The sequence below is a fragment of the Pleurodeles waltl genome, chromosome 4_2 (genome assembly GCF_031143425.1).
Source record: "Pleurodeles waltl isolate 20211129_DDA chromosome 4_2, aPleWal1.hap1.20221129, whole genome shotgun sequence".
In the NCBI taxonomy this organism is placed as follows: Eukaryota; Metazoa; Chordata; class Amphibia; order Caudata; family Salamandridae; genus Pleurodeles; species Pleurodeles waltl.
In genome coordinates this window covers 958,486,182-958,497,065 of record NC_090443.1, presented here as the reverse complement: position 1 = coordinate 958,497,065, position 10,884 = coordinate 958,486,182, and the positions used below count along the sequence as shown (strand labels likewise).

The 10,884-nt window shown below is 43.8% G+C and overlaps 1 protein-coding gene across 1 annotated transcript in view; it reads right to left on the bottom strand.

Annotated features, from left to right (window-relative positions):
- Positions 1–209: 209 nt before the first annotated feature.
- ATP6V0B (ATPase H+ transporting V0 subunit b) overlaps positions 210–10,884 on the bottom strand; it is a 93,514-nt gene continuing 82,839 nt past the window's right edge. The window contains exon 8 of the mRNA XM_069232773.1: positions 210–5,417. Coding sequence (XP_069088874.1) covers positions 5,391–5,417 — 27 coding nt within the window. The 3' untranslated portion in view covers positions 210–5,390. The remainder of the gene's footprint in view (positions 5,418–10,884) is intronic.

The following is a 10,884-nucleotide window of genomic DNA, read 5'->3' as shown; positions in this document are numbered from 1 at the left end:
AGGAGCATAAACATAACACAAGAAGGCTTTAAACCTATTATTTCCCGTCCATGGGTGACTATTGACCAAGATGGACTGATCTACCTGTGCTTCTTAAGTTACATAAGGAAACAAATGAAAGAATGACAGGAGCACCTCTCCAGGGGCAGAAACAGTATTGCAATAACAGCTGCTCTGGCATAGTTGAATAGTAAACACGACTGATGACAGGCAGTTCAGTGGCATTTTTATTTCAACAACAAAAGAAAACTCTCAGGAAAGTGAAGCAAAATTTCACAGACACAAAAGAACCACACATTTTCATAACAAATTGTCCCAGTAGTGCATACCTCCCCCGTGTGGTCCGGTCTCCTCCCTCCCATGTGCCCCACTAACATAACACAATTGCAAACATACAGCAGAAATTTACCACAGAGTGATGCACACTTTTAAAAGCATGTCTAAGTCTGAAAAACAGATCAATCCAACTGGTCATTATTAATCTGAGATCTTTGGGACTGAAAATCCACTTGGCCATATAATGTATATTGGATGCCTAGGGATGGTGGCTGCAATCATAATTGCAGGTTTCTAGTCAACCTTCAAAGGAATGTTAATTGTAATGGAAATAATATGACAAGCTGCTTAATATCACATAAAGCCGAAAAAGCACAAATCCCCATGGCATGTGTTCAATGTACAGTATGGTTCAACAGTGGGTTTACGGCATCTGAACCTGACAAAGCATCTTGAAAAATCTAGTTTATTAAATGTAAGATAAATCTGCTCTTAAAAACATTTGCTTGCTTTTCAACCATTTTTTTAAGTGCATTGGTGCTCCACAGAGTACCGCACAGCCAGCAGATGTACATTTCTCAGGGAGCTCCAACTAATTTCTAGACTAATCATATATATTGCTTAAAAGACAAGCTTTCATTTATTATTGCTTACATATTCTCCCAAGAGCAGACCTAAAATACCTTAATACGGTGTAATACTTCATATTTGTATTTAAAAGAGCAGAAATATATTACTGCAAAACATTATGTTTTTTTTTTTTTTTTAATTGAAGATCTATGTAGTATATGCTTTAATCACAGTTTAAATCACCACATAGTGTTCCAACTCAGAAAAACAGAAAGCAAGCTTGCAACAATGGGTTAATGCCACAGATAATTTTTCAACAAATTTCCTTTTAAGCCAAGACATGTGATAATTTCGGCGGCGAACCAATGCATAGCTACACATTACCAGAATTACAATTCAAAGAAGCTGAACAACCCTCCCCTCTGCGTCTCCAGTTTGAGTTCAACTTTCATTTTTTTTTGCATCAGAATTCAAGACTGACGTTCCAAAAATGGTGATTGGACGTAAGGACATCAGAACTGTACTGAAAACTAGCTTACTAAGTATGTCTGGCCACTGACGTTCTATAATCCCAAAGATGCATCTGGCTGATGCGTGGAGAACTTTATGATGCCAAACTGCACAGCAGCACCGTTTCCGGTAGAGAACTAGAATAGGGGCCATGGGCCAGCTAAATAGACTGAGAAACTGGCAAACTCATCAATCCTATGGGGATAATATAGATGGAGAGCAAAATGTATTAGTGGCCCATATTTTGGGTAAATGGCAACTGAACAAAGTGCCAGATGGATGTGTACGTCATTTGTAATATTGTCAGGACTGTTTTTTTTTTTTTCTGTACTCTTACAACACTTGATATTTAAAGCATTATTCCTAAAACAGACATGCACCGTAGCAATCGTGATGAACAAGCGTTCCTATCCTTCTTTGATCCTAGATGGGCATGCAAGTCAGTTTTGTACCATTCCAACTGGAGGGTATGATCCATCAACTGCGTGACTGCAAAGGAGTCTGAAGGAATGAAGACCTCTTTATAGGATCTGCCATAATGCTGTTTGGCTCTACATGATTTGTAGGCACATTCTAAATCTAGTCTAAAGACGGCAAACATATTTGAAAACAGATTTATTCTTTGTTTGGCTCTTGATGTTTTTCGCTCTACAATGTTAGTAAACAAGTTGGAGCATCTTGAAAAATACAGTGAGGATTAGTCATAGGCATGATGCTGCGACGGCCAAACAGATACTGGGATGGGTGGTAGACTTTGGCTTGTTCCTTGTCTGAAGCAGGTTGCTTCACTGCCTAGGAGGAATGGTTGCATAGGGAAAGAAACCCACTTCCAGTGCATCTTGTGTGATGTAGAATGGGCTTCAGTTTATCTAAAGCCCAAACCAAAATCTACATGGTGGCAGCCTTGTCCTTTATTAATCCCAAACAAAGATAAACATGGTGGTTGGATGGCTGTCTGGGGCAGCATCAAATACATACAAAATAATCAAACAGCCAAAGTGGTTAGCGATATCTGCATGTTGACAGCACTTCCTAGTTCCCACTACCGTTACACAGGGAAACTGCAACCTCCTGGTACATATTCATTTTCCTAGGATGGAAGAAAGCCGACCAGAAAAAAAATATAACCTGGAAAAACTCATAGGAAAATGAGTGAAAGTGCATTCTTTACCAAGGATAACTAACCTTCTGATTTAAAAAATAGGGTCACTATTCAAAGTACTTCTAAACTGTCTGTGCTAGATGTTGGTATAATAGCCTGATTGACATCTAATTCAAGGTACAGGGCCGGCTCAAGCATGATGAAGCGTGCAATATATGTCCTAGTACTGAATGACACAAAAGGAATATTTTGAATGTGAATGAAAAGGAAACGTGGTCTCTGCATCCTGCTTTCAGAATGAGCCAATGGAGGTAGGGTGCAGCTATCTTCCCGCTTTGTCTGGTTCAGTGTGCACTTGCAAATGTCGAGGAAGACCAGGTTATCGTGCTGGAACAGGCTACAGAACACCCGCCAAGACTGATAAACCATGAGCCAAAACAAGTCCACCACGGTCACGGCCAGTGCAGATAAGGTAAAGCAGAGAGGGCTAACAACAAAAGGAAAATCCACCATCTACAATTCACAGATGCACAAGCCATAGATCCAAGGACCCAAAAAGCAAACTTGTGACAACTACATAAACCCTTCATCTCACTCGCATATTCTAAGAGGAGAAATTAGGGGGGAAAAAAAATATATCAAAATGGTGTTTCTCTCATTCCCCCAAACTTATCCAAGTACATCATGCCTTGGAGAACAACTAATACTTTTTCTGACACAAGACAGTATTTTACTGTCATTAACAGAGAAATGTACCAAAAAAAAAACATTGATCAAAAGGGCTTTGGAAGAGCCCCCAAACTGCCACTGTTAAACATTCTAGCATGATAGCACCAAAAAGCTGACATACTCCCCTGTCTTGTACAGAAATCCAATTTTAAATCTGCAATGTCTAACTGGTCAGGTGTCACGTTCTCAGACCCTAGATCAGCGGCAAATGAAAGGCCACCAAAGCGAAACTGTAGTTTTTTTCCCTCTAGTAGCCTCATCCAAGCAAATAAAAAAAGGCTCCATTGCTGTTAAAAAATAAGGGTCTCTGAGCCCTTTCATCAGCGGCGTCTCTTGCCAACGGTGCAGGCTTTTAAGTCTTTCTTGCAATAGGGGAAGAGAAAGTCTTTTTTTCCCCTCTATGTATGAACAGAGCACCATTTCACAGTACAAAATGAAGGAAACTGCCGAAAGTAGCTCAAAGGCAGCGCGCTGCCTCCACGCAGTGCCAAAGGCCAGGCTTTCATCCTTTCAACACAAAAGGCAAGCCACGGCTTCCGGTTAGTGCCTTCTCGTCTGCGGATATTCTGAAGGAACAAAGGTATGGAAATGGCTCCTGAATGTCACTCCGTGGCTGGTTAGACAGGCCGATTCTGCGTCAGTCTGCAGGCGGAAGCATGCCCTGCAGATGAGCACAACCTGAGAACCATCCGAGAGGTTTGTGGTGTAAACAGGTCATGCATTTCCAAGAACTTTATAGGAGAATTTTAAAAGTAGCCAAAAAGTCAAAGGGGTAAAGTTCAGACAAAAATCATAGCTGGAGCCTGCAAAGGGAGCTTGAATATGAACATGCGAGGTACCACCCAGGAACATCCACACTCCCTAACGCTACAGAATGATAGCAGAAGCTCCAAATAACCACCAAAAGCTGGTGGCTTTAACCTCTGGTCAGAGGTGCATTCATAATATTGATAAATGGGAGTCACCTTCATAGTGGTATACACATGTATTAGGATGAGAAGGGTATGAACAGTTTACACCCTTCACACAGAATTTACAAAGCACCACATAATGAAGTCAAATTTCGGTCTTTAAAAACATTTTAATGTGCTTGTGAAGTTTCTCCAAAACAAATTCAGTACACCCACCCGCGCACGGAAGAAACTTGACTTGCAAAAATGAAAGAGCTGCTCCAGATCGGCATGCACAATCCAAGTGACTTTCAAGGTCACCTGTGGCTCCCAACAAGCGCACTTCCGAGATGCTTTTGTAGGTAGTACCGTTGCTATCAGGAAGCGGATGGAGGGAAAGGTGAAAGGGCATGCACAGGCACAACCAACCAAGGACAGTTTCCAACAGAAACATAAATCCATTTATTACATAGTCACAAGGTTTTGTGGTAGTCCCTACAGCAAAACAAAGAACTGCAAGGGATCTCAGCGAGAACAGAGTACACTAGACAGTTCAAGAGTTGGAAACGTACATTTCCCCTGACCGCAAGATACCAAGTCTATTCGTAAGGGAGGAGGCTAGAGGAGGGATGCTGCTGTAATATGGAAATTAAACTTGGCCCAACCTTGGCATGTCTTTGGAGAAATTTCATAAACATCGCCCATTTCGTAGGACTGGCAGCTTACATAATGCCCTTCAACCCATCCTTCAAAGAGTGGGTGCCATTGGTCAACATGACTCGAAAGCTTTGCGTTTGTTCTGTGCGGGCGTGTCAAACAGTCCAAACAGCTGACAATGATCCAGGTCCACTGAACACGCAAGCCCAGAATGGCCATCACATTTTAATTAACTTTACAGGTCCGATCACGTTTCAGACAAACATTATTGTACCACCCAAACTGTGTTCTTTATCATACCATCCATTTAAAACTCATCAAGGAAATGCCATACACTTTTTACAGCTGAAAAGGAAGCTAAAATTCACAAAGAGATATATATGTACATATATATTATTTCTTCTCTCACAAAGGCCACCAAAAAGGCGCCTGTAGAATCACACAGGATGAATAAAATTATATACACCATCTTTACATCACTCTTCAGCAATGGAGGGAGCTAAAAAAATAAACAGACTCGGACGAAAGGAAAAGAGAACATTCAATAAATACAAGTCATCTTTCTCCTTCTGGTCTCCAGGACGTGAGAGGGAGGATGGACAGCCGGAGCCTGAGTGGATCTCACACATTGCACATGGCGTTTGCAGGGTACATTTTTAATCTCCCATTTTTACTTTGGAAGTCTGAAAGAGAAAGAAACATTTAGAATCGGCAGATCCTTTTTCATCAGTTCAGGTCGCTTGACTTTAAATGCTTACACTGTAAAGGGTGTGGCAGAACTTTGCACAAGAGCAGGACAATTAAGAGTCAAGTCGCACAGGTAATGTTCATTGGACCTCAAGCATCACATTGGCATGCCACTTTAGACAACCCTCCCCCCCCCCCCACCCCACCCCACCTCAGAGCATAAAAACACTCAGCCACCCAGCATCTGAGCCTAATTCCAGCTGCGATTCAATCCTCAGGGCTCCCAGATCCAGCAGTAGACCTCATCACCCACCCATTGTCTGCCAACAGGTTACAACCACCATGGCGACAGAGCAGCACAAGCGATGGCAGCTTTGTCATTGCCTTGGGCAGTCATTCTATTGCCACCAATCTCACACCCTTCCTCTTTATTCTCTCCTCTGTCCAGCTCTCTGCAGCCTCAATCTCTACCGTTTATCCCACACATGACTCAAAAAGATCATTGAACTCAGGCTAGGAATCTCCCTCAGCTACTCCACCTAGCTCACATAACCCATCCTCTAGTCCTCCTAAGTTAGCTAAATGATTAGAACAAAGGCTGTGATGAGAGGTATAGGTGCTGGGCAGTAATGGTGATCCTTTCCCAAATCCTCTCCAGCCCTCAGATGATACCAGTATTAGAAGCAGCAGGACTGGTAGGAATAGGATTTCACATCCCCACATTTCACTGTGGCTCCGAGGTTTCAGTGGTTCTGAGATTGCTAAGAAAGGTCTTACATTTTCTTCCCTTCTTAGCCAGGAGACTAATTTTCCAGGCCCTAGTCATTGCTCGCTTTGCCTAAAAGAATGCTCTTTATCTCGGTTCACTTATCTATGTGATCAAAAAAAAGGCTGCAGGTTACACAGAACGTTGCTGTACAGCTGCTCATGAACCTTCCTAGATATCAATCTGCAAAAAAGGCCTTGAAAGATCTTCACTGGCTCCCAGTGGAGCAGCAGGTTCGATTCAAGGCCCTATGCATTCTGCATAGATCTCTCCACAAGAGATGCCCCTGCCTTGTTGAGGTCGCTGGCTACCCCCTATAGTCCTGGTAGGTCCCTTAGATCTTACTCACCCAATTTGTTACAGGTCCCCAAAATCTGCAGATCCTGCTGTGGTGGCTGTTCTCTATCTTACCCGGCTCTAAACTTTGGAACTCCCTTCCCCACAGACCTGCGCCAGCTGCCCAACCAGCTTTTGTTTCGTAAAACCTCGAAAACCTGGCTCCACAATAATCAATCTTCTGGTTAGCTGGTGACTATGATGACTGTTCCAGTGCTGGGAGGCCTTCGGGTAGTTATGCCTTTTAAGGAGATATGAATAGAACAGATTCTCTCCTCTGTATGCTCAACCCACCCACACACTACTCCTCAAGTGCCCTTAACAAGTAATATCGGACTCATTTACAAAGAGACACTTCTAAAATCATGCAGTGCATATAACGCCGCTGGCAACAGAACGAGCAGCAAAGCCTATCACAGCACAAGAGGAAAAAGTTACCTATCTTCAGTAACATTCTTTCTAATACAGATTACTCACCCCAAGTGCTAGACCGGATCCGGAATCTAAAAAATGAAGTGAGCCTGCATTACAGTAGGTGCCACCATGTCCCTAAATGCACGGGGGGGGGGGGGGTAGGGAACAAACTTTTCCCTTCCTCATCCTCTCCACTGTCATCTCCATATGGCTGGCACTGATCAGAGTCCTAGGGAAAAATGTGGTGTACTGTTCCTTCGCGACCACCTGGTACAGGAATGGAGTCAGAGAGGTTGAGTTCTGGCTGTACCACATCAGGATATAGGCGCAGCCTCTGATGAGGTAAAGATGAATCTGGGTCAGAGACCATAATGGGTTGCGGCTCCTCGGCTGGCGCTGGCGGTGTCAGTGTTGACATCCTCAGGACTGGCAGCGACGTCGGCGGGGAATCTAAAGTCAGCACCGATGCCGTTGCTGAAACCGCAGAGTGCCAAAGATGCACATCATGGCCTCGTGAAAAGGCTTCGACTTGCTGCGGCACCACAGGCAGACCCAGGGACTTGGGGTTTATCAGGACCAAAGACTGAATCAGCTCCTCAGGGTAACGGGGACGAGGCCTGGAGGCACAGTACGCCCTCGAACCTTTTCTGGAGAGTGGTAGGAAGTGGCCAAGCTCCTCTTGGACTTACAATTTATTCTTTGACTTCCCAAAACTTCAACCGCAAAGAAAGATGCTCTACCACGCGAACGACTCAGACCTGGAAAGAGCCCAGAGTAGAGGCTTGCGGTGCTTCGCCACATAAAACTTTGATTCTTATTCACAAATGGCCTGAGGATTCATTTGGGTGCAGTTGAGCGCTGAAGCCAAACACAGGAGAAATAATTTGAGGGTATCTGTTCTAGGCATCTGTTTGCAACAGTCCCTATAAAGCTTAAACACTGCAGTGTTTGGAGGGGGCACACAATACATTTTTGGGGAAAGATTATCACTTCAAAAAGTGAAGAAAAAAAAAAACAAGAGCGGAGTTCCAATTCAGTGGTTAAAGGCACAGAAATGAAGGAACTAACATCAGCGTGCGCCGGTGGCGCTTAAATGCAGCTCCATTTCTCTGTTCCGTAACGGGACAACGTTGGTGATAACCTGCATGGCACCACCTACCGGACTGCAGGAACACTGATTTTTTGAGATTCCAGATTCAGACTGGCACCTGCGGATATACAGGCAAGGTGAGGATTCTGCTGTTAGAAGTATAAAACAGAAATGTTACATTTACACAACAGAATTTATTTATTTTTTGCATGTTGGGAGGATGAAAAAGCAAAGATGGCTCAGCCAGTATTGGAACCTTTTATTATATGCATAGGCATGAACATTGCTTACAACATGTGATCTTAGTGGACTATCATACTGCCTCCATGTAAACCCTGGTAAAGGTGCTGCACCTATAAAGAGGAGAATCTGAGGTTCCTGATGCACAACTCCTACTTTCATGGGTGGTATATGATCTAATTCTTGATCACTCAGCCTACCTGTAAGGGTATTCACAATTCATGAGATTCCATCAGGGAACATGTGCTCGACTCCCTGATAGTCAAAATGCCAGAAGAGAATGCATAGCACGGAAAATGTTACTTACCCAATAAGCATCTGCTTGTGGCATGCAGTGCTGCAGATTCACATGCTCTGCATACTTCTGCAATCTTGTGTCGAGTCTGAAAGTTTGCAAGATGCTTTCCTTTGAAAAGTCTTTTGAGTCACAAGGTGTAGTGACTCTTTCTCTTGTGGGCAATGCACATGGGTATTGACTCCATTGTTAGATTGTTTTCACGCAGGCAGGTAAGAATGAAGTGTAGTGTAAGAGTAAAGATAGAGATGTCCATGCAAATTGACATGCAATGGATTGCAATGGTCACAGGTGTCCGGGTAGGAGGGTGGGAGCATTTGAATCTACAGCACTACAAGCCACAAACAGATGCTTACTGGGAAAGTAACGTTTTCCGTTTGATGGCATGTGTGGCTGTAGAAACATGTGCTCTGCATAGACCGTAAACGAGTGCCCTCCAAAAGCGGTGGCCAACCTGTGGGTGTTGCAGTGGTTTGGAAAAGTGTACGTAGCACTGCCTGTCCTACATTAGCTTGTTGGTGTGCTACGACATCCACACAATAATGCTTGGTGAAAGTGTGTGCCACGGACCATGTAGCTGCCTTTCAAATGTCAGCTATGGGAATATTTTCTTAAAAGGCCATAGTTGCTTCTTTTTTACGAGTGGAGCACGCTCTAGGAAGAACAGATAAATGGTCTTTTAGCTTTCGCATAGCATGTTTGGGTACATTTCACAATCCATCTGGCTATGCCAGCTTTAGATATAGGGTTGCCTTTGTGTGGTGGTGTTGCAAAAAGCAACAAAAAGTTGTTTAGTCTTTCTAAAGGGTTTTAGCTGTATCAGTGTAGAACATAAGCGCTCTCGACATCTAGAGTGTGACTAACTCTTTCAGCAACAGAGTCAAGTTGTGGGAAAAAGACTGGCAATTCATGGATTGGTTGAGGTGGAAATGAGATCACCTTTGGTAGGAATCTAGGGCTGGTGCAAAGAACCACTTTATCCTTAAGTATTTGGGAAAATGGTTCTTGCAGGTTTAAAGTCTGGAGCTCATTAACATGCCTAAATGAAACGACTGCAATTAAGAATGCCACCTTCCATATTAAGAACTGAAGAGGGCATGAATGTAAAGGCTCCAAAGGGGGTCCCATGAGTCTTGTAAGTACAATATTAAGAATCCAAGAAGGCACAGGGGGAGTCCTCTGTGGAATCACTAGTTTAAGCCCTTCCCTGAAGGCTCTGATGACTGGAATTTTGAAAAGTGAAAGATGCTGCCTGTTCTGAAGGTAGGCATCTATAGCAGCCAGATGAAACCTAATGGAAGTGTACATCAAGTTTGCTTTCTGCAAATAAAGAAGGTAGGAGAGAACGTACTGCACTGTGACTTTGAAGCTGTCCAATTGTTTTAGCAAGCAATAGCAAACAAATCGTTCCCAGTTTGCTGTGTAGCATGCCCTAGTGGTAGGCTTGCATGCCTCTAAGAATGTCCATGCATTAATGAGGCAAGTTAAGGTATCCAAATTCTAGGACTTCAGGAGCCATATCGTAAGATTTAGTTCCTTGAGATTTGGGTGCCTGATTTGACCAGAGTTCTGAGTGAGAAGGTCTAGGCTGAGGGAAAGCTACTCGTGAGGATCTACTGATTATGTCTAAGAGGGTGGTAAACAGGGTTGTCGAGCCCATATCGGTCCTACTAGTATCAGTGTGAGGGATTTTTGCCTGAGCTTCCGAACCAGAAACAGAAGAAGAGGGAGAGGAGGAAAAGCATAGGCAAATATTCCTGGCCAGTTCATATATAGAGCATTGCCCATAGGTTGAGGGGGAGGACAACTGGAGGCGAAGTTTGGGCACTTTGCGTTTTCTTCTGTTGGGAATAGGTCTACATCTGAAACCTCCCCCCCTTTTGGAAGTAGGGGAGCAGAACTTGTGGGTGGAGTTCCAACTCGTGGACTTGTTTTTGCATCCTGCTGAAGAGGTCAGCAAAATTGTTGTGTGCCCCCAGGAGATGTTCCGCTAATAAATGGATGTTGTGGCGAATAGCCCAATGCCAGATCGTCTGTGATAGCCGAGACAGCTGTAGAGAATGTGTACCCCCCCCTGTTTCTGCACAAAATACATGGTTGTCATGTTGTCTGTGCGATCAGGACAACTCTGTTGATCAGGTGGGGAGTGAACGCTTTTAGTGTCAGCTGAACAGCGAGAGGTTTCTAGGTAGTTGATATGCAGACTGCGGTGTTTAATATCTCAGGGACCTTGAGCACCCCACCCAGTTTGTGATGCATCTGTTGTCAGTACAGTCTGAGGAACAAGGTTGAGGAAAGGACACCCTTATAACAGGTTGTTTT